The sequence below is a fragment of the Capra hircus genome, chromosome 11 (assembly GCF_001704415.2).
Source record: "Capra hircus breed San Clemente chromosome 11, ASM170441v1, whole genome shotgun sequence".
Lineage (NCBI taxonomy): Eukaryota > Metazoa > Chordata > Mammalia > Artiodactyla > Bovidae > Capra > Capra hircus.
The window spans coordinates 74574889-74599691 of NC_030818.1; the positions used below are offsets into that span (position 1 = coordinate 74574889).

The 24803-nt window shown below is 38.0% G+C and overlaps 1 protein-coding gene across 4 annotated transcripts in view; it reads left to right on the forward strand.

Moving 5' to 3' along the window:
* The window catches only part of ITSN2 (intersectin 2), a 122901-nt gene that overhangs the window by 75249 nt on the left and 22849 nt on the right, over positions 1 to 24803 (forward strand). For all 4 annotated transcript variants that reach the window (XM_018055566.1, XM_018055569.1, XM_018055568.1 and 1 more), the window contains 9 exons: positions 1765 to 1931; positions 2225 to 2369; positions 5968 to 6173; positions 8085 to 8149; positions 10758 to 10924; positions 12887 to 12932; positions 13105 to 13226; positions 14236 to 14332; positions 14743 to 14934. In XM_018055566.1, coding sequence (XP_017911055.1) covers positions 1765 to 1931; positions 2225 to 2369; positions 5968 to 6173; positions 8085 to 8149; positions 10758 to 10924; positions 12887 to 12932; positions 13105 to 13226; positions 14236 to 14332; positions 14743 to 14934 — 1207 coding nt within the window. The remainder of the gene's footprint in view (positions 1 to 1764; positions 1932 to 2224; positions 2370 to 5967; positions 6174 to 8084; positions 8150 to 10757; positions 10925 to 12886; positions 12933 to 13104; positions 13227 to 14235; positions 14333 to 14742; positions 14935 to 24803) is intronic.

Consider the following 24803-nt stretch of genomic DNA (forward strand, 5'->3'; position numbering starts at 1 on the left):
GAGGAGGAACCGAAACAGAGTGTAGTGTCAGGGAAGTCTGAGAAGAGGGGTCCACAGGTAAAACAAGACAGTGCTTTAGAAGAAATAACCATTGTATCAGCAACAGGACAGTTACTATTAACCTTGAGAAGAGTGTTAGTTGAGTGGAATAGTGGAGGAAGAAGCCAGATTTCTGTGAGTTGAACAGTTGGAGGGGAGGAAGGAGGAGACAGTGAATATATGAAACTCTTGAAGGAGCTTGGCTTCTGAAGGGGAGAAGGAAGTGAAGGTGGAAAATAATGACAAATGTGGACTGAGGGAAGTTGTTCTGTTTTCTTGTTTTTTTAACTTGGCAGAAGCTTGAGCAAGTCTAATGATAGAAAGAGTCTGCAGAGAAAAAGGGTTAATGATACCAGAAAGAGTAAATTACTAATAGAGGGAGAATTTTTTTGCAATTAAGCTATAATTTACATTTAGTAAAGTGCACAGCCGTCAGTGAAGAGCTCTAATAATTTATACACATATGTAAGTCTTTGAAGGGGCTTCCCAGGTGGCTCGTGGTAAAAGGATCCACCTGCCAGTGCAGGAGATATGAGTTCAGTCCCTGGGTCAGGAAGATCCCCCTGGAGGAGGAAATGGCCACCCACTCCAGTATTCTTGCCTAGGAAATCCCATGGACAGAGGAGCCTGGCGGGCTGCAGTCCATGGGGTCGCAAAAGAGTCACTACTTCACAAGTGAAACAACGACAGCGTAAATCATTGAAGCCACCATTGAGATCAACACATAGAGCACAAACGCTCAGGAAGGCACCTCAGGCCTCCCTGTCAGACTTCTCTGTTCTGACCAGCGGATGGAGACGAGAAAGAGTCTTGACAATGTGGAGGGCCCAGGAAGAGGGAGAGGTGGAAGGACTGGGTACATTTTCCTTTGTGGTTGGAGGGCTGGATGAAAGAGTGGATGGGATCATAAATATTGCTGAAGTAGAGGTGAAGTCAAATCTGAGGGCTTCTGTACTGTTGTTAAGATAGGAGGCAAGATCTAATCAACTTAATGCGAGAAAGTGGCAGAGGAGGTTTGAGAGAAAGTGGAATAAATTAGAAATTCCTCTGTACCCTGGCAACATTTTTCATCACAACCTGTGTTTCTAGTCTTATCTGTTAATGCTGTTTTTGAAGAAATAGTTTCTCTAGGCTGTGAGAATTATGTAAAATTTCCTATCTTAGGTCTCTTTGTAAATTGCCAACTAGAAATTAATTATAATCATAAATGACAAGTATAAAATTGATTAAAGTTGACTGCTTACAAAGCAAATCTGGCCTAACTCTGAAGAATAAATGAATCAGCAGTTTCTTTTTCATAAGGCAGAAAATAATAGGAAACAATATTAAAGAGATTATGCTTTTAAAAGCTTGTAAGAAAAAGAGGAAGTTAGTATTTGAACACCAGTACTCATACATTTCAGTAATACCTCACCTTGAGACCAAATATTTAAATCAAGTTTAGGTTGTATAATTCCTGGGGTTTGTTGTTCTTGCCTTCATGGAGATTCTGCTGGTCTTTGTGAACTATTTTTGTGTATTAACTTGGATAAAATTAAAAATTTAAGTTTAAAAGGGCACCTTGTCAGTTGTTAGAGGTAGTAACCTATTGTAGAAAATGCTTTATCCATGTAGTTCGATGGACTTGATTCTGAAAATCAGGCTGCTGGACAGTGTTCTGCATCTCTTCTCTTTGCAAATATGTGGCTTTCCAACCACTGCTAATTCTTCTTTTTGTTCCCATAGGTTGACGAAAAAACTGTAGGAGAACCTGGTTGGCTTTATGGTGGTTTTCAAGGAAATTTTGGCTGGTTTCCATGCAATTATGTAGAAAAAGTGACATCAAGTGAAAAATCTGTGTCTCCTAAGAAGGCCTTACTTCCTCCTACAGTATCTGCTACCTCAACTTCTGAGTAAGTTTTTAGCTAATAACGGAATTTATATGTCACTGCACGTGTTTGAATCCCTAATATGTATTTGTGTCAACCTGATATTTAATCATATTGTAATCTGTACTGGACTCTGTCAGAGTACCTTTTATTCCAAATTTAATACTGAAGTTTAGTAAATAAAAACATAGGTCATTTTTTTTTAATAATTTGTGTTTAAGCACTATGTATATTATATATATGAGTAGATAAATTGGTAGTACTTCATTAGATTCTAAATAATTAAGTATACTTACATCATATTGTTATATTTATAGATCACTTTCTTCAAACCAACCAGCATCTGTGACTGATTATCAAAATGTATCTTTTTCAAACCTAAGTGTTAACACATCATGGCAGAAAAAATCAGCTTTTACTCGCACTGTGTCCCCTGTGTCTGTATCACCGATTCATGGACAGGTTTGTATATTTCATTTTTGTGTGTTTTATTCTTTAACATTGCTCCTGCTTCATATAAAATAGAATGAAGATTTTTGCACAAAGGCTTCATTGATTCATTTACCATTTGTAGCATTTCGTTTCGGTCCTTAACCGTTCATGTGTGATACTACGTTGAAGAAATTATTAGGGGTTTCTCAACAATTTATGGAGAAGGCAATGGCATCCCACTCCACTACTCTTGCCTGGAAAATCCCATGGGTGGAGGAGCCTGGTAGGCTGCAGTCCATGGGGTCACAAAGAGTCGGACACGACTGAGCGACTTCACTTTCACTTTTCACTTTCCTGCACTGGAGAAGGAAATGGCAACCCACTCCAGTGTTCTTGCTTGGAGAATCCCAGGGATGGGGGAGCCTGGTGGGCTGCTGTCTATGGGGTCGCAGAGTCGGACACGACTGAAGCGACTTAGCAGCAGCAGCAACAATTTATTCTCTTAGTAACAAGTTCCTACCAGCTAAGGTTTCTAAACTCAAAATATCATCGTTACAAATTTGATTATATTCTTAATTTGTAATTATTATAAGAAGAGCTGTGGGCTTGGGGGGATTTTTGTTTGTAGTTTTCCTTAATTAAGTCATTGTGTGAGAACTGTATTGTATGTGTATTTAGCCTCTGGTTTAGATGTAACCAAGATGCAAGCATTTACATTGCTCGCGAAGTCATGTCAGACTCTTGCAACCCATGGACACCTGCCAGGCTCCTCTGTCCATGGGATTCTCCAGGCAAGAATACTAGAGTGGGTTGCCATTTCCTTCTCCAGGGAGTCTTCCCGACCCAGGAATGGAACCCAGGTCTCCTGCATTCCGGGCAGATTCTTTACAGACTGAGCTATGAGGGAAGCCCATTGTTACATTAACATTATTAAAAAGAAATTGCAGACTTTATCAGAATAGAGTCCTGCAGATTTCACATTACTCAAAAAATGTTTGTTGTGTGACCATAGGTCCTAGGCATTTATTCTGTGCTAGAAATTTAATGAAAGAAAATTCTGTCATTAGTAAGTCATCAGCTAATGAAGACACAAATAAATAACTGTATGAGAAGTGTTGTAATAAAGATATTTTATGAAATCCTAAAGGGTATACAGCAGAGAGAATATTTCAGTTCAACCAGTGGGAATCAGAGCAGGCTTCACAATAGTTAAGGCATTTCAGTAGAACCCTCAAAAATGAGCAAGCTTTTAACAGAGAAGGAAAGTTACTCCTATGAATGAACAATTTGGGGAAAGTCACTGAGGCATGTTAACAGAGGAGTTCATAGGAAACAAGTATTGTTTATAGTGTGGCTAGATTACCAGATTCATAAAGAAAGGGTTAATATATAGTTGGAGAGAGAGGTTGAGATTTATTTGTGAAGCATTTAATGCCATGCTAAGCAGCTGGCAGTGGAAAGTCCATGTGAACGTTGCTCAGTTGTGTCTGACTGTTTGCGATGCCATGGTCTGTAGCTTGCCAGGCTCCTCTCTCCATGGAATTCTCCAGGCCAGAATACTGGAGTGGGCAGCCGTTCCCTTCTCCAGGAGATCTTCCCAACCCAGTGATCGAACCTAGGTCTCCCGCATTGCAGGCGGATTCTTTACCATCTGAGCCACCAGGGGAAAGCCCGTGAAGGTTTTCAAAAGGAGAGTTAAGTTGTGTATTTTAGAGAGAGAACTCTGGCAGTCATATAGAGGCCAGATTGGTAGAAGGAAGCAAAGGGAGGAGACCACCAAAGGGTGGATATTACAGTAGTAACAGGTGATGCTGTGAACCAGTGTCACAGTAGCGAAAATACACAGGAGAGGGGAGGGACTTAAAAAAGTATCAGTCAACCCAAATTTGGCAATCCATTGAACAGGAGGAATGAGGAAGAAGCTGCAGTTAAAGATACCTCGTCAGGGTCTTTAGCTCAAGTGACCGAGAGGATGGTGGTATCATTGTGCAGTGTAGGAGGAATGGGTTTGGTGAGTTCTAAAAGTGATTACATTTCAGATGTATCATTTAGGTATTTGTATACCTAAGCATGAGGGCCAGGCCCAGCAGGCAGCTTGATTTACAAGTCTAGAGGTCAAAAGATAAAGTTACAGTTAAAATATAGATTTGAGGGCTTCCCTGGTAGCTCAGTGGTAAAGAATACACCTGCTAATGCAGGAGACATGAGTTTGATCCCTGATCCAGGAAGATCCCACATGCCACAGAGCAACTAAGCCTGTGCACCACAACTACTGAGCCTGTGCTCCCAAGCCCACGAGCTTCACCTTCTGAACCCGCGCACCCTAGAACCTGTGCTCTGCATCAGGAGAAGCCACTGTAGCAAGAAGCCTGAGCGCCACAGCTAGAGAGCGGCCCCTGCTCCCTGCAACGAGAGAAGAGCCTGAGCAGCAGCGAAGGCCCTGCCCAGCCAGAAATAAGTAAACAAAAGTATATGCACTTGAAAAGATACAGATTTGAGAAGTCCTGCCTGGAAAATCCCATGGACGGAGCAGCCTGGAAGGCTGCAGTCCATGGGGTCGCTGAGGGTCTGACACGACTGAGCGACTTCACTTTCACTTTTCACTTTCATGCATTGGAGAAGGAAATGGCAACCCACTCCAGTGTTCTTGCCTGGAGAATCCCAGGGACGGGGGAGCCTGGTGGGCTGCCGTCTATGGGGTCGCACAGAGTTGGACACAGTTGAAGCGACTTAGCAGCAGCAGCAGCAGCAGCAGGCATAAATAAGATTTTAAGAGAAATCATGTGAAACAGGAAGAGAAAGAGGCTGGACCAAAGAGGAGCCGTCAGTCACCAGACGGTGAGCTTCAGGAAACTGGAGGGATTTCAGTGATGTCACCACCAATCAGAGATCAGGGAAAGTAAGGGTTTGAAGGAGCTTTTGGCTCTGAAGTTATCAATGACCTTGTCAAGAAGTTCAGTATTATAACGGTTGCAGAACCTAAATTAGAATGGACTGAGGGGTGAAATTGGAAAGCAAGTGCAAGATTTCTGTTTCTTTAAAAAGTTAGAGGTAGAATTAAGTAGAGAAGTAAACAAAGATTCAAAAGAGACAATTCACAATGTAAAAAATATTTTTAGAAGATGGGAGGGCCTGGTAGAAAGTTTAGAGCCCAGTTAGAGGGGTTAGCCTTATCAACAAAACGGAAACACTCCTTCCTCTGAGAGAAGAAAAGAAAGGAGAAATCAGAATATGAAGAAGTTACGAGAAGAAAACAAAAGTGGAAGAAGGTCAAGCACAGCTGCATCTCCATTCCTAGTGGAATAAACTGGACCCACTGCAATGCGGAGACTTGGAAGTGAGGAAAGGGTTTCCCTTTTCATTTGTTATGTGAGTACCCATGGTGCTTAATGCCAAGGGGTCTCCTTGAATGGTAAGTGTTGGGTCTTTATTCAGATGGTCGTCTGTCGTATATAATTTTAAATCAGTTAGTAGATTAAGATTATCTTAAGTCATCATTGACAATAACTCACTGCCATACCAAACCAGTCTGCTGTTAGAGCAGTCAGTATGCTATATCCTGGGAAACAGAAATCACAGTTGTCGTTGTTTTCTGTGTGTTTTTGATTTTGTGGTTTTGTCTTCACAGGGACAGGTTGTGGAAAACCTGAAAGCACAGGCCCTTTGTTCTTGGACGGCAAAGAAGGAAAACCACTTGAACTTCTCAAAACATGATATCATTACTGTCTTGGAGCAGCAAGAAAATTGGTGGTTTGGGGAGGTTCACGGAGGAAGAGGATGGTTTCCGAAATCTTACGTCAAAATCATCCCTGGGAGTGAAGTTAAGCGGGAAGAGTAAGCACTTAGTTTTGTGTGTTTCCATGAGATGTGGATATTGCCAGTTTCACTGATGAGTCAGCCACAGTCCAACTGGCTGTGCAGGAAAATTAGAAGTTTAAACTTAAGTCTGAATATCAGAATGGTGATTCCTAGAGTGAAACAAAATCATACCTAAGGTATCTAAAGAATATCTTTTATTCTAGTTATTTCAGATTCCTAAAGTTTTCGAAGTGCTTAAAATTTTAGATCGTTTGCTTTCTTTGTACCAGCAGGTCAGTTAGAGAAGTTACTTTTCATTTCCTTTGGAGCTTTCTCCCTTGTTGTTTACTGTAAACTGTCAATATTTAGGTAAATCTTTACTGAGGGCCTCGCCTCTGCCTCTCCATCTCTGGATCTCCACAGTTCCTTGCAGGTCACCTTTCTTGGTGCTCATGACACACTGTGTTGTAGCTATTTCCCTTCTTACCTGTATTCCTTATTAGGTCATAAGCTCCAGCAGGTGGCATTCATGTCTTTTTTGTTTGCTTTTTAGATTTTTGATCCCTAGTGTGATCTTAATGCCTAGTAGCTGCTCAATCATACTTGGTTAGTGAAGAGAGGAGCTAATGAAAGAACACACTTTCTTTTGCATGAACAAAAAACAAAACCAGATGGGGTCTCTTGTCTTTATTTCCCAGTCTCTAGGGGAGTCAGGTCATCAGACATCTTTACTACCAAGAACCAAGTACTCTAATGTAGCTGTGGGTAATTATCACTTGTGTTTTATGTGGAAGTTAGTCTAAAAAGAAAAGCAAAATGATTTATTGAAAAGGAATGGGGTCATTGGAAATTAAGATCTTTGAGTTCTGATTCTACTATTTTTGCTAGACTATATGGGGTAAGCCTTCTTGGTCTCGAGTTTTTTCATTGATTGAATGAAAATAACTAAAAAATCTTTTAAAATTCTTTCAGTGCTAAGGTTCTGTACATTAATTTTTAGTTCAAATGTCAGAAGACATTTAGTTTTCACCCTGACATGGAATTCTAGAGTGTGTGATAGCAGTAGCAACAGTAACAGCTGATATGTGTGCTGGCATTATGCTAGACCCTTTATGGTAATTATCTTATTTAAACTCCATAACGTTTTACAGAGAAGGAACACATAAACACAAACAGGTTAAGTTTAAATGCTTAAAAAGACATTTCTTCTAACTTTTCATTCGATTACTGATCCTTTCTAACATAAGGCACGCAACTTGAAAACCTGCAGTAATAGAGAATTCAGCCAGGCAGTCCATTTGGTGTGCCCATGAGTTGTAGTAAGAGTCCACTTTTAACCTGAAAACTGCTTCACTATACAATTTAGTCACATAATTGGGGACCCCTGATATATACAGATGTCTAGTTCTTACTGCCTCAGTTTTCTAGATTTCTTAGTTTCCTGGGTTAAATTGAAAATAAAAGCTATATATGTTCCCATATGTAAAAATAAAGTGCTGTTATTTGTATATATTTTTAAATGTACTGTGCTCTAAACAAGTAGTAAAATTTATAATTGCCCTTATTTTTTCCTAACCAAATCCAGCCCCGTATGTGCTTCACCAAATAACTGCCCATTTACCAGTGCCTAATGTCTTTTAGATTTAGAAAAGCAAAATAGCTCACATTTGAAGAACTATTTATAAATCATACTGAAATTACTTAAATAGATTTAAAAAATTTAGTAGTTTGTAAGTAGGCAGTTTATAATCCACTAAGATTTTGTGTGTGAGCGTATTTCTAGCTTCTGTACTGAGACAATATTTCAGTTAATTTTAGCCCTTAAAAGAGCACACTGCTAAAAACCTGCTGTCTTCATCAAACCATCTTTCTTTTTTATTTACATGATGATACCTTTTTTATTGTATTATTATTGTTTTTTATCTGTTTTGTGTGTTTATTTGGCAGACCAGAAGCTTTGTATGCATCTGTAAACAAGAAACCTACCTCTGCAGCCTGTACAGTGGGAGAAGGTAAGCTTTTGTTAATTTGTAAATTAGATGGAGGTCAAATTAGCTACTGACTGATTATATAACTGACTTCCCACAGTTGTTACTCTTATTGCTTTTGTGTCTTCAGTGTTAAAGTGAAAATAGGAGAAACCTGCTGCCACTCTATTTCACATGAATATTTAGGAGATAGAAAATATAGAACTGAAAATACTTGACACTTTAAAAAAATCAGTACTATAAAAGTTCATATCAGTTCAGTTTAGTCGCTCAGTCGTGTCCGACCCTTCACGACCCCATGAACCACAGCACGTCAGGCCTCCCTGTCTATCACCAACTCCCCGAGTCTATCCAAACTCATATCCATTGAGTCGGTGACGCCATCCAACCATCTCATCCTCTGTCGTCCCCTTCTCCTCCTGCCCTCAATCTTTCCCAACATCAGGGTGTTTTCAAACGAGTCAGCTCCCAGTAGCATATTGGGTACCTACCAACCTGGGGAGTTCATCTTTCAGTGTCCTATCTTTTTGCCTTTTCTTATTGTTCATGGGGTTCTCAAGGCAAGAATACTGAAGTGGTTTGCCATTCCCTTCTCCAGTGGGCCACATTCTGTCAGACCTCTCCACCATGACCTCAATAAATAAATAGATAAGTGTGGCAATGAAATAGCATAAAATTTTTTGTTTTCCTTTTATTATATATTATAGATGTTTAAAATATAAGGAAATTTTAGTACATTTAATTGTTTATGAATTGCCTATTTTTTTTAGCCACACTGTGCAGCTTGTGGGATTTTTAGTTCCCTGACCAAGGATTGAACCCAGGCCCTTGGCAGTGAGAGCATTTTAATTACAGTATGCCACATAAATCATTAAGTAGGATTTGAAATCAAGATATACTTTAATCATAAATATTACAAAGAAATTTTTGTTGTCCCTTGGGTGGTTTGACTATCTTAATTTTGAAAAGGTGTTGAAAAATGTCTACCCTTATTTCAGGCAGTGTTTTTATGTAATAGTTATATAGGTTTATAAATGAATTGTATATATCCATTGTAAAACTAGTTGAATAGTTTACATTTTGTTTGTATTGCTCAAGAAAATCAGTTTAATAGTAAGTTAAACAGTTTATTCATTATCTACCACATTAGAGATTCTATTCTAGAGCCTAGAATTATGTTTTATTTATCATATACAAGGATGAATAAAACAGTTTCCCAGGTGCTAACAGCAGAACGGGAAGGATAGGCATATAGTTGTAATAAATTCTAAATGAAAACACAGTTTTGAGTAAGACCTATGAATCCACAGAGGTGGCCACATTGAATCATCTTAAACAGTGAGTAGGGTCTTGCTTAGTGATGAAGGAAAAGAAGGCTTGGTGGACAGAGGGAAAGGCGTGAGCCAAGGCTCAGCTGTGAAAGGTTAGGAAAGGAAAGTGAAGTTGCTCAGTCGTGTCTGACTCTTTGTGACCCCATGGACTATAGCCTACCAGGCTCCTCTGTCCATGGGATTTTCCAGGCAATAGTACTGGAGTGGATTGCCATTTCCTTCTCCAGGGGAATCTTCTCGACCCAGGGATCGAACCCAGGTCTCCCTCATTGTAGACAGACACTTTACTGCCTGAGCCACCAGGGAAGTCCTAGGGAAATCGAGTTACCAGCAAGCCTAGAGCCGGAGGTTTACTGTGGAATAAAGGCAGTGGAATGATGCTAGGAAGGTGGTGAGGAGCATTTTGAAAAGAACCTCGCTTGTTACAACATACCTTAACCTTGCAGTCATCTTTTGTTTTATTGAGTCAGCTAAAATGAATAGTATGGGAATATGGATAGTAAATAGTTTTTGTATGATGGTTCTGGTCATCTTCAGTTTATGATCTGCAGATCAAATTTCATGTCAACAAATACATATAAAAACTTAGATAGTTCCTTAAGGTTATTCATTAACAAATATTTATGGAGCATCTATTCCATGCGAAGCACCTACTAGGAGCTGGACCATTGTGATGGAAACTGGCCTCTCATACTGATGTCAGCTGAAGAGTGGGCATTTGCATAACTATATATAAAAGCATTTAAGAGATTAAACTATATGTAACAAGGTTAAAAAAACTTTTCCTGTCTTGACCCTGTAGAGATACTGGTATGTATTTGTAGCTTTGGGGTTATTCTCTGTGACATGATGATGATACAGTGGGAAAAAAGAAACCTGTGATAAAGCTTTCCATCCATCCTAAGTTGCTTCAGTTGTGTCTGACTCTGTGGTCCCATGGACTGTAGCCCACCAGCCTCCTCGGTCCGTGTCATTCTCTAGGCAAGAATACTGGAGTAGGTTGCAGTTTCCTTCTCCAGGAATCTTCCTGATTAAGGGATCGAACCCGTGTCTCTTACAATTCCTGCGCTGGCAGGCAGTTTCTTTACCACTAGCACCACCTGGGGAGCCCCCGTCTTATCCCAGTAATTATTAAGTAATTACTTCATTCTACTTTCTACCTTAACATCTCTTTGCATTAGGTTTCCTTAAGTCACAAGGTCTTTTACAGCAAATTTACTTAAAATCTTGGAAATTAACACTTTTTTTTACTTCTGTAATCTTATAACAAAATTAGTTTCTTTTTTCTTTATTCCCTACAGAGTATATTGCACTTTATTCATATTCAAGTGTAGAACCTGGAGATTTGACTTTCACTGAAGGTGAAGAACTGTTGGTGACCCAGAAAGATGGAGAATGGTGGACAGGAAGTATTGGAGACAGAACTGGAATTTTTCCATCAAATTATGTCAAACCAAAAGATCAGGAGGTAGAGTTACTTTGGTATAGAAACAGAATCATTCCATTTCTGTTGCTCAAGGCTCATATTTATAAAGGATGCTTACGTATGGTTTTGGTTGGGCTGCTTTGGTTACAAGGAGACCATTTAAGGTAACTCCAATAAAATATAGTTTATCACAGAGATCCTGTTAGATAAAGGAGAAATGATTTTATGAAATTCCAAGAACAAGAGCCATAGATAGGGCCAGGCCTCATGATAACTGAAGTTAGGGAGTGGTTTGGATCCAGGGAGGCTTAAAAGGAATCCGGACATCTTTAAGGCTCTGCCGTTATTATGACCCAGCCCACTCTTAGAGTTCCTGCTGCCTTGCTCCTACCACTAGCAGCAGTTCTCAGACTTTTTGATTTCAGGAACTTGGCACATTCTTAAAAGTTATTGGGGACTCCAAAGTTTCTGAAAATATATGGATTATATCTAGCAATATTTCCCATATTAGAAATTAAGACTGAAATTTTAAAAAATTTACTAATTCATTTTGAAATAACAAAATTAAACCCATTATATGATGACTTAAATAACTTGCTTTTGGTGGAAAACAAATATGTACTTCTCCATCTTCAGAAATGAAAACGTTTGGTTGAAGTAGTTGAAGAAAATTCAACCTCACACAAATATGAGCGATAACAAAAGTGTTTTAAGAACGTGTTCGGATACCTGTGGATATTCTTTGACACTGCTGTACCAAAACTTGACAAGTACTAAATTCTTGTAGATTACTTGCAGTGCAGAATCTGAAGCCAAATCAGTGAACATTCCTTATTGTTACATTAAAATTCACCAGTCTGTTTTGCATACTGAGTGTGATGACATCATTCATTGATCATTTGGCAAATACTGGATCACTGAGTTATGCAAATATTCCCTATATTGCTACATTTCATTATATAATATTTTAAAAATTACATTTGTGGCTTAAAGACTCAAACATAAGACATGGCACCATAAAACACGTAGAAGAGATCACAGGCAAAACATTCTCCAGTGTAAATCATACCACTGTTTTCTTCAGTCAGTCTCCCAGGGCAATACAAACAAAAACAAAAAATAAACAAATGAGACCTAATCAAACTTACAAGGTTTTGTATAGTAAAGGAAACCATAAACAAAATGAAAAGACAGTATAGAATGGGAGAAAATAGTTGCAAATGATGTAACTGACAAGGGCTTAATTTCCAAAATACACAAACAGCTTATACAACTCAACAACACCAAAAAAAAAAAACCCAATTGAAAAATGGGGAGAAGACTTAAATAGACATTTCTCCATAGAAGAAATACAGATGACCAATAGGCACATGAAAAACTGCTCAACATCACTACTTACTAGAGAAATGCAAATTCAAAAGTACAGTGAAGTGCCACCTGACAGAATGGCCATCATTAAAACGTCTACAAATAACAATTCCTAAGAATAAGAAATGTGATTGGCCCAACTTATCCTGTAAAGTCAAACAGGTCATAGTTGCTGGTATGCAGTCTTTGTTCTTAGGTCAGGTTCAGGAGGAACATGGCAAACAATTAAAAATAAAAGCATCACCTTATATGTAGCAGGAGCAAAACTCACATATCCCTTAACATACCCAGAGCACAAGTGTTATATGTGGTGGGCATTAATTCTGACCCCCCCCCATGATGAAATGAAATGTATTTGTATTAACATTTAATATTCAGAAAAGATTCGGAAAACGAGCTGTTCCTGTTGAGTTGCCAACATCAGCTACTTATATATAATGTATTCTGTCAGAGTCAACTCTCCCTATAAGTATTGGATTCTTAACTTATTTGATCAGTATAAGGTTAATCATTATTTTGCTCTTACTCTAAAGAAATGAGGACCCTGGGAATTAGAAATCTCTAGTTCCTAATAGCCTGTGTACTTTTAACCCTGGATTGCTGAAAAATGATAAAACTGTTATCGTTTCCTTATAGGGTTTTGGGAGTGCTAGCAAATCTGGAACATCAAACAAGAAACCTGGTATGTATCATGATGAAGACGGCAAACTACCAAAGTGTTTACCAATCTTGAATTCATAGTCCCTTGTATTTCTTCTTAAAGAAACCTCGTATATGTATCATGATGAAGCGGACGAACTACTAGGGTGTTTAATAGTCTTGAATTCATAGTCCCTTGTTTTTCTTCTTTTCAGAGATTGCTCAAGTAACATCAGCATATGCGGCTTCTGGTTCTGAACAGCTTAGCCTCGCACCAGGACAGTTAATACTAATTCTAAAGAAAAACACAAGCGGGTGGTGGCAAGGGGAATTACAGGTAATAACTTTTAAATAACATTTGTTAATTTTATTATAAAAGTAATGCCTGCTCATTAGAAACATCAGATTAATAAAAATTTAATTTGTCTTATTTGACTGATTAATAATTAATAATTAGTTTGATTGATTATTAACAAAGCTCCAAGAGGTATTTACTTATTAGGAGAACATTAGAAAGCTCTTTTTAGTTTACGAATATTATTTGTGCGAAGTATGCAGAGAACTTTGAGACTGAACAATCTCCAAATTGACTTCTACAAAGAGTGTTGAGATCCATATTGAATCTTCCAGTTGTTTAACATTGACCTCAAAGGCCAGTGCAGAATTCAAGTGTTCTCAAGATACCCTCCCTCCTAACACAGATTGTAAGTTTGGAGGACCCTAAGACCACTGCAAGATTCAGTAATTTCCCATAAAAACTCACAGGACTCACTGAAAGCTGTTATACTCATGGTTACGATTTATTACAGCAAAAGGATTTAGATTAAAATTAGCCAAGGGAAGAGATGTATGGGTCGGAGTTCAGGAGGGTTCCTAACACAGAGCTTCCCATTGTTCTCTCCCTGTGGGGTCATGGGCAGCATAAATCTCCTGGCAACAGTACACATGGAGTATTGCCAAGCAGCAGCTCACGTGAGCCTTGGGTTCCAGTGTGCTTATTGAAACCCCATCAAGTAGACACGGCTGATTGTTCGCATGCCTCAACTCAGTCTCCAGTCCCTCCAGAGGTTGTGTTCATATTATGACCCAGAGGGCCCACCGTTAATCATCACATCATTAGGCTCTCCTGCATCGTTAAGCACCCCCACATAAACTGAGACACTCTTTTAACAGTTAAGACATTTCAAAGGTTGAGATTACCTTCCAGGAGCCATAGGCAAAGGCCAGGCCTCCCTTTGGGCAAGGTTAAATTCTTTACTACACAGTTTGGATTTTCTTATTTTTAGTTTATGTCTCAATAATTGTCTTTAGTCTCATTTTTTGTGTTCTTTTTGCTAATTTTATAGGCCAGAGGGAAAAAGCGACAGAAAGGATGGTTTCCTGCCAGCCACGTTAAACTTTTGGGTCCAAGTAGTGAAAGAACTACACCTGCCTTTCATCCTGGTATGGAAATGGGTTAACTTGTATTTCATCTTAGGAAGCTTTTTTTTTTTTAAACTCAGCATTTCTTAGATTAGCCAATTCTTTGAAAAATATTTTAAAATTTGTTCTTTCTTTACCTCTGTGAGAACTTCCTTTCTAAAAAGTTCTGTTAGAAACAGCCAGCTGTTCAGTGATGCTTGAACTACATCACTCCTTGAAATTGTTTAATTGCTCTACCATCATACTTCAAAGCAGTTGCTTGGATTTCCAAACTACATTTGGGAAATTCTTGCTTTAGTGAAACAGGGAATAGAGGAAGGAGGGTGGGAGAGAACAGCTAGAGGGAAATGTTAGCAGAATTTTAACATATGATGCTAATAGGGAGAATTACTCAGTTTGACTTGTTGCTTTTGTTGTTCTTTCTCTGGTAGTATGTCAGGTGATTGCCATGTATGACTACACAGCAAACAACGAGGATGAGCTCAGTTTCTCCAAGGGACAGCTTATTAATGTTTTAAACAAGGATGATCCTGACTGGTGGCAAGGAGAAATCAGTGGGGTGACTGGTCTCTTCCCTTCGAACTATGTTAAGATGACGACGGATGCAGATCCAAGTCAGCAGTGTGAGTAATGTCAGACTATTTACTTCTTCATAGTGCATCAGCTTTAGCGTACAGCACTGCATTCCTTACTTTTCTCAACCAGAATCTTAAGCTGAGCACTCTCAGCGAATGTTTAGTAATGTTTAGAGTAAGAAAAAATAATAAGAAACTTCCACAAAATCAAAAGTTATATTGCTTTTTTTCCAATTCTGTTTTCCTAGCTTCAGACCTTACTGTTAGACTTTATCTGAAAAAAAGTTCTAGTTCTTTCATGAGTTCCTTGGTGTGATAACAGTCTATACTGCGGCTTCTCTTTACACCAGCCTTTTTCAGCTTAACAGAGAGTAGAGACTAACTGGCAATTAGTGTGTTCAGCTGTGCAGAATGACCCTTGTAAGGTACAGGTGCTATTAATTTTGCAACCTTATTTCCCACGTTATTACACATCTCCAGGTTAGAAGAAAATTATAAAATTTATTTTACAAATAAAGTGCTTGCAAAAATCTCATTAGGTGATTTTTTTAAGGTAGGTAACTCATGCCACAGAGATATATGAATTAAGATCTGTTTTACTACTTTTACTGCAGGGATCCATATCTCAATGTATACGATTTGGTATTACATAAAATTATCTCTTGATAGTTACCTCACCTTTCTTACACTTGACAGTAAATGTAGCATTAGAGAATAAACAGTACTTGGAAATATTTTTTTAGCTTCATAAAATAGAGGTCACCTTTCCTCACCCTTTTGATCTTTTTGTCCTTCTTAATAAAATACATCATGATTTGTGTTTTTATCATTCTTGTGAAATTATCTAAAAGCTTTAGCCTTTCATTTTAACTTAGCTTCTAAGAACATATAAATGGTAACCCAGTCAAAGCTGAGCTGTGTTTACAATTAAGTGCAAGTATTATGAATTTACTTTGTACTGTATCTATCATTTTAAATTATTAGTGCATTATTTTCACTTTAGAGCTTATAAAGATCATTGTGATTTGGGGAGAAGACCGTCCTTTAGATAGAGCAGCTGAATTTCCCAGTCTGGACGTAGAGTCCAGTTTTTTATGCTTTGAATATTCCTAAAAATACCTCAGGGTTTCAGAAGCGGTAGTAAGGAAAATTATAAAACTTGGATTACTTAAATGAAAGACCGGTTTTAAACTCTGCTGATGGTTTGGCAGTTTTCAGGGCTTGCCAGTTTCTCTGGTTAATAAACATACCCGAGGTGTCTTTCCTGGGCCTGAGAGAGGAAGGTACTTTTCAGACCCACTAGGTCTGGAAGATCTTGGGCTAAGTGATCCTTGGAGGCATTCTGGTTTGTCAGTGCATTTGACTTTTATAGTGTCTACAACGTAGAGTGATCATGTTCCAGATGTTTTGTTGTCATCTTATTTTCCAATGGTGGAACATATTTTTCCCTTTTAAGTCTTTTATAAGAAATATAAAAAAAAAATGAAACTGTTCTAAAGGAAGAACAGCCAGGAGTATATGAGTCAGTGAAAACTAGTTAAGTTTTAGACTATCGTGTGTGTTTCTCAAGCCTTTATAAATTTTCATTTCACTAGGTAGGATATTTTCTAAAGGTTGAGAATTTTAGTAGTTCAAATTTGTTGATGTTGCATGTAATCAGTAGAATTTTTCTCACCCACTTGATTTGCTTTATGTTCATTTTATCCCTCATTTTTCTTTTTATAGGACCCAGTGTTGTCTTCCAGTGTGAAAGCACCCCAGAGACCCACTATCCAAGTTTGACTCTAGCGTGGAGACAGGGCAGGCAGCCCTGATCAAATATCTCCTACACAATTCCTTAGCTTCGTTCTCAAATGTTAGAGCCACTTGTGGTTATTTCTCTGGGTTTCTAATTTACAGTTAAAATTTATTTGTAACAAGTTAAAGGATAGTGGGTCTTTGTGTGGCTTTCCCTGCTGTTCACTCTGGCATCCTTTAGCATTTTTCTCCTTTTTTAATTTGGTAATTGTAGGTCATTAGCATGCATACTGAGTTTGCCCTTACATGGTGGGAGTTCAAACACACAAAGACCCACTATTTGCACAAACTGTTCTTGCTGGTTTGGAATGGGCTGCCATGCTTTTCTAATGTTATTGCAACATGTATATTCATTACAGAATTCAGAACTGCTTATGTTTTGCTGTTACGTTTGACCTAATCCTAATCACAATGAGCTCTTAATTGGTTCAATATGTGATTTGTCCCCCAATAGGCACTGTTTCCTCTATTACTTTCTAATATGCCACTATAAGTACCAATATTTAAGTTTGTTAAAAGACCAAGAATTGGAAATACCCGTTTCTCTGTTTTCTGTGTATTTTGGTGTGGGAGTGATGACACTTTGGGGGAGCTCTTCTTGCCTCATAGAAGAGGGAAGTGGCCTGCCCTACCCAGCCATATGTACAGAACAGGGTGGGTTTTATCTGTTGCGGCTGTCCCAGAGTGAGCCCTGCACCGTAGGAGTCCACTGGGGTCTCTGGGCTCGTGAAGATCCTGCTGATGTGCTACGGCAGTCAGTTGTTACTTCTTTACCGATTACCTAAAAATGGGTTGAGGAATGAAAGGCTCCCATTATTGACTATAAGATATGAAACTTTCCCTACCTTAGGCAGAGAATTTATATCTATACATTTTAAAGTCAGAAGTTCATGTTATTCATGTTATTTTAATGAGGTGACTCCATATCCCAGGTCACAAAGGGGCGCTGGTTGACTTTCTTCTTAATGTATTTAGTAAAGATCATAAGGAATGCTTGAAGAGTTTAAATGCCCTTGAAGCAGGCAGACAGTCTCTATCTAGTTGAGAATGAATTAGAGTGAAGGAAAGCTGCGTGGGAACTGGCATTCCTCTGGGACCATGAAGCTGCTTTGTGGCTACAGAACTGATTTTACCATTCAGGATTCTCTACATAATATCTATTCTTCAGCCACGTTGGTAACTTTGGCATAGGACTTTACTTCTTTTCCTTAAGCCAAAAACTGCAAGGATAGTAAAACATTATTATAAATGTGAGAGTACTTAGTTGACTTTTAGTGGATAGTATTAAATCATATTTGAAAATCAATGAGAAGATTATGCAATTTAAACTGTTTACAAACTGCAGTGCAATCTACTGTTTCTGAATGTCCAAGTATTATCAGGAAAAGTGTACATACAATCACAGAGTCTTATTTCCTCACAGAGTTCTTTAAGAAGAGTGAAATGTGTTTTTATATCTCTGAGGCATATTTTGTGCAATATTTGTGTTAATGTGCCTACACATTATGAATGAATGATTTTAGTCATATATTGCCTAAATCAACTTTGCAACACTTGAGGAAGAATCAACAGTTTAGTTAGAACTTCACAAAATTTAAATGTCTGTGTTCCAGAATACTTCACATCGTTGGGATGTATGGTGACAGGCATGTATGCTTCCTGAGGCAGGGATTTCTAGTTACTAGACCACCTCAACTTTTAGCATTTGGCATCATCATGATACTTTTATGAAATATGACATGAAATGGAAAGCAATAATATTATTTTACAGGTGGCATAACAGATTTGCCTGCAGTCACTAAAGGGTACAGTGTAAAGACTGGGTCCTTGTAAATTCAGCTGATCTTCTAAATTGTACGGGTTACTTGGTCTTGCCTTTTATTTTCTGAACATGTTAGTTGGGTTCAAATTCAGGGCAGTTACTTTAAATCCACCTTAAACCCTGAGGTTAGAAATAAGACCACTTAATTAATCACATGGTATAGTATAACATTCTCTCTTTATAATTTTGAATTTGGGCTTATTTAATACACTGATAAATTATTTCAAAGGTATCTTTGTAGCTCAAATTGCTTCACTTTTACACTGATAACTATAAAGAATGACATTCTGGTAGAGACTAGTGTCTGTAAATCAATATGAAAAGAATATATTCATCAGGTACTATGGACTAAGTCTTATAATGGCGTATTTAAACTGAGTGTCTGGGAAATAAATTTACTGTATTTACAGAAATACCTCTCTCTGTTTAGGTATTTTGTCATATATTTGACAGGAAGTGAAAAGTAAAGGAAATGGTATGACATATAATAATAACTTGTCCTTAAACGAGCATGCAATCCTTTGCAATACCTCATATTCAGCCACATGTTTGCTCTCTTCCTCATTCAGGATAAGAGGCAGCTTCAGTTTACTTAGAAAGAGACATTAGAAGGAGTTTATCAGGAACATAGAATTTTAAAAATGGGAGCACAGCTGAGCAAATCTGAACCCTATAGGAGGTGAAGAATCAAAATACCTGTTTATTTAAAAATTGCAGTATGTTGTAATCATTTCTACAGTATGTGATTAAACCTGATGGGTTTTCCAGCAATGAAAAAATCAGTTCTAAGACCAAAGCTGATTTTTTTTAAAGAAAATTTGAAAATCTAAATCAATCCTACCTGTTGTATAGTTTCCTCTAAAACTTTATCCTAGGGAGTCATTTTAAAATAATACAGCTATTAAAACAGTATAACTGCTACATTAGTGTTTTAAAATATAATATGAATTCTGATAGTTTAAAATAAAGTAGGGGAAAGAAAAGTAGAGAAAGAAATGCCAATTCCAGTCCAAAGTTTTATTTGCCAAGTTTTCTTAGGATGAATTTTACCAAGTTATAAATTCTTGTAAATAGACTCTCTAATGGAAAGACTGAGAGATTTTTGCCTATAGTGGCATTATTGGATGCTGCTGTGATGCTACTGTAATGTAATAAATTATTAAATTGTTGCAAAGTGCTGTTTTTTTGCCTTAAATTTTTATTTTGTGCGTCTTGAAAACTATAATATTAAAGGTATTGAGATTGTGCAAATGCTGGGCACGCTTGGCATGAGGTCATCCGTTTTCATTTTTACAAAATTGTAATATAACTATGCAAGTGTGTTTATTAAAGGGACACAAACTACATTACTTGTATTGTGTATTTCTTTTGAAGCATCCTTTAAAACTTATTTTTAACTGTTTATATTGTAGCCCTGTTTGAATTTCTTTGGAATTTCTCCTTTCCCTTAACGTGGTCTCTTGGTCCAGACCAGCAAGTTGTATTGTAGTACAAGGGACAAAAGAAATCTTTAAGTGGCAATGATTGAGATAGTTTGGTCCAAGATAAGTGTATGTATCTCAAAAGCAAAAGAAGTTTTGATTTGAAAATTTCTAGGATAATAATAAAAGAAAATATCTAGGATAATAATAGACTACTATGTTATTTATAATTTTAAATCCAACTTTAAAGAGATTGGAAGGAATTTACAAGTTAATACTCACTGCAAATGTAGACTAAGACATTTTTAGTACAAAATAATAAGAATCTATATTCAGTAAAAGAAATTCCACTGGATGCTTGGAGGCACCGGAGTTAAGCAGTTTTACACTTTAGTAATCAAGTTGGTGGTTTCACCTTGAGTGAAAAAAAGTAGATCAAAATCCAACCCATCTGTCAATGTATGATATAAACAAAACGTTTCTTCATCTCTGTAAAGTCTTTCAGCTAACATATGTTGAGCATTTGTATAAGCGAATGCAGAGTACTAGATCCTGAGAATATGAAAATGAGTGACAAGTGGTCCAGGTCTCAGGTAGGACCTAACTGTAAGAGGATCAGGCATGAAAGCAGATAATTATAAAACAGCATGCTAAGTACACTGAGAGAGATTTACTGGGCACCAAGAGAGTACAGGGACTTCCCAGGAGGCACTAGTGGTAAAGAACCTGCCTGCCCCTCCAGCAGACATGGATTCAATCCCTGGGTCAGGAAGATCCCTTGGAGGAGGGCATGGAAATCCACTCCAGTATTCTTGTCTGGAGAATCCCATGGACAGGAGCCTGGCAGGCTATGGTCCTTAGGGTTGCAAAGAGTTGACCACGACTGAAGTGACTTAGCACGCATGCACATAAGAGAGTATGGAGGAGGAATGCCTGATTCATCTGTAGACTGGTGAATTAGAGAAGACTTCTGGATAAGGCAACTGCTCGATGCATAAGATAAGTAGGAGAAAGCCAGATTGGAGGGTAGAGTGGTGGGGAGAGAGATAGAGACAAGCAGCAGCCTGGATGCCGGAGGAGAGGGGTGACTGTAAGCAGTTCATTATTGCTGGGGTGGAAGTGGAAAGCCAGCAAGACAAGTTGAGGCTTGAGAGCAGGCCGGGGGCTAAACCAGAGATTCCTGGTTTGGCTGCTTGTTGGAATCACCACCTGGGAGGCCTTTGACAAGCTATTGATGCCTGAGTCCTGATTTAAATGGCCTGAAGTGAGGCCTGGGCATGGGGATTTTTAAAAACTCCTCAGATGATTCTTACGTGAAGCCAAGGTGGAGAAAAAACCATGAAGCAGCATTAAGAATAGTTTCTGAGGGAACATTGGGAGGAGGTGGGGGATTTATGGATTGTGTGGGCAGGTGAAAGGGTCAGTTTGATTCCCAGATTTGTATCTTGGTGACAGGGAGAAATCATGGTGCCACCAGCTACAGTAAAAATCAGTTGGGAGAAGAAGATGAGTTTGGTTTTGACTACAAAGTACCCGTGGGACATCCAGATAGAATTGTCCAGCAGGTAACGAGATATAATTAAGATATACAGCATCAGATGTATATCAGCTGGTGGCATGAATGCATATTGATAGTTTCTGAGCCAGTGAAAGTAAATGAGGTGACCTGGGGAGAAAATCAGACCTTTGAGGGTATCAGGAGTTAAGGGTTGTGTAGTGAAAGGAACCCATGAAGACAAGAAACAAAGGTTCTAGGAAAATGAAGAGATTGTTATGCTAATATCACCATTCTTATAAAATAATAAAATTCTACCTATATAACCATTGCTCATATCAAGAAAATGAAAAGAGGAAACATGCTATTTATTGAGTACTTATTAGTCTAGGTATTTTTCTAAGGTCCTTATTACTGTTTTCTTTTTATAGTCATGGAAATTAAAACACAGAGAAGTTAAATAACTTGGTCAAGGTTACACAGATGGTCAGTGGTAGAGCTGGGTTCAAACCCAAGTGGTTGGCTCCAGAGTCCATGCTCTTAGCTTCTACTCTCCAGTGCTAATATTGCCTCCCATTTTCATAATAATGAACTTCCTGCAGTACAACCGTAGCTTGAACCAATGAAAAGAAGAAAAATCAAAGGCTGCAGTGTTTGTGTAAAATGTACATGCAGAGAAGATGAGTAAGCAAGGGCTGAATATTATAACAAGGATAAGAATCTCTAAGAAGAATATTCAAAAGGATAAAATTGAACATAATCACTTTTTTGGTAACAGCTTTGTTGAGACATAATTTATACTCCATACAGTTCCCCCAACTATACAAATCAGTGGTTTTTAGTATATTCACTGAGTTATGCAGTCATTACCAGAGTCAATTATAGAACATTTTCATCACCTCAAAAAGAAACCAGTATCCATTAGTTATCACCCTCATATCTTCCTAAGCACCCTGCCTCCCATGCAGCCCTAGGCAACCCCTAATCTGTGTTCTGTCTCCATGTTTGCCTATTCTGGACATATACAAATGGAACCATAAAATGTTTGGGGTTTTTTCGATTGGCTTATTTTGCTTGGCATAATGTTTTCAAGGTACATCATGCCATAGGATGTGTCGGTACTTCATTCCTTTTTATGGCTAAATAATCCTCCATTGTATGGATATAATGTTTTCAGGGTACATCATGCTGTAGGATGTATTGGTAGTTAATTCCCTTTTATGGCCAAATAATATTCCATTGTTATTTATCCATATATTAATTGGTGGACATTTGGGTTTTTACTCTTTGGTTCTTATAAATAATGCTATGTACATGTATGTACAAGTTTTTGCATGGTCATACACCTTCATTTTTCCTGTGTCTGTACCTAGGAGTGAAATTGCTGGATCAAATGGCTTGACTTTTGGGGGAACTGCCAGACTGTTTTCCAAAATGGCTACTATTTTTTTTTTTATTCCCACCAGCAGTATACAAGGGTTTTTGTTTCTCCACATTTTTACCAATGCTTGTTATTATCTGACATATTATTAAAGCCATCCTTGTGGGTGTGAAGTGATACCTTGTGATTTTGAATTACATCTCTGTGACTAATGATGACGGAGCATCTTCTCATGTGCTTGTTGGCCACCTGTATGTCTTTTTTGGAAAAGTGTGTATTCAGATCCTTTGCTTATTTTTAAGTTGAGTAAATTGTTTTTATAATCACTTTAAAAACTGTTTTAAACAACAACAAATTTTGAAAGATGTGCTTAAGAGAGATGTCTTAATGATGTTATCAAAGGCAAAATCCAAGAATGATAAAATGAATGTAATAGGAAGTTGTGGCTGCTTTGAATCCTGGCTCTATGAGCTCACCCCTAGGAGCCTTCACCTCACCTTTATAATGAAGAGAGTAATATCTATCTTACAGGTGAGACTTAAGCAATTTATGAAGCACCAGTCCAGTGTCTTAGCATATAGATACTGGAAGTAACAGGTAATGCTTACCAAGCATTTGCTGTATCCTAAGTGATGAACTAAACATCTTGGGTGTGATGGAATATAACAGGTGTCCAGATCTGACTCCAGAGCTTGTGCTTCTAGCCATCCCTCACTAACTTGGAGTTGCTGTTACTTCAAATCACAAAATTAGAACAATCATCATTTAATTCCAAGATATAGGTGAGAAGAGGGTAAAGAGCATTAACAGCTTTAAATGAATTGAGGCTGGTAAAGTTGCATTTCAAGGTACTGGAAGGACCTGCTGCTTTGAAACCTGTCACCAGTGGTCATCTGTTAACCACCATGAAATCAGAGTCAGGCAGTGCTACAGAATTAGTGTGTTCTAAACTCGGCAGTTTGGGGCATAGTATTATATAGTCATAAACAAGCTGGAAAACACAGGCTGTATAGTCATACCATTGGGTAAAGTTAGAGGTGTAGCAGTCTGCTTAGTAATAACAAGAAAAAACTATATGTGCAGATGAAACTCCTGTTGCCCCAGGTCAGTACTGTAGCAATGGACGATCTAATACAGAGCGTGAAGGGTACACAGTCTGTTTGAAATTGGCTGTTAGATACAAGTTGTTATGTATGTGTAACCAAATAGAAGTTTAGTAAAGGAACCAATGATGTCACAGAGATATAAAAAAAGAGTTAAAGGTGAATAAGGACCCTGTTGGCTTCTTCAGTGCCTTTGGATTTTTTGGCATTCCAACTATTTCTATTGAAATCTTTTTTTCCTCAAGAATTCAGTAAGCTTGAGGCCAGGTCAGGTTCGTACACGCTATTGCCAGTGTTTCACCCCAAATAGGATTGTCATGTAAGCACCATTTAAAAGGGCCTGGAATTTCAAAGTGTAAGACTTGGATCAACACACCTAGATTTAGGGATTTGGTAGTTCTAAATCCTACAGTAAGTCCCTTAACTACTAAGCCTCAGATTTTCCATATGCTTATATGTAGGGGTCAAATTTGTATTTGTTAATCAGAGGATTGATCAGAGGTTTGTAAATAGTGATACACATGTTGGTTATTTGTACTGTTAAAATTGGAAGTTTTGTGTTGGGTGGACATGAAACTACTCTTTCATGACATCTCTTCATAATCTGTATTCTGAATAGTACATTAATTCCCTCAGTTAAGTCAGTGATATAGAATCAAGTCTGGGAGACTAGAAGATAATGCAAAAATCAGCTTCAACTAACTGCTTTTTGAGGCCAGAATCTGCACTTCTGTCTGCTTTGGGGAGGTCTTTGCTGTCTTTTAGGCTTATAATATTTTCCTGTAAATTAAAAAATAACACCAAATTGATTTTATTTTGGTAAATGCGGATCCACTTGCATTTATCAGTAGAGCTGCTTTTGGCAGTTCTAGAATGTGTCTGTTTTCTGATAGTCAAA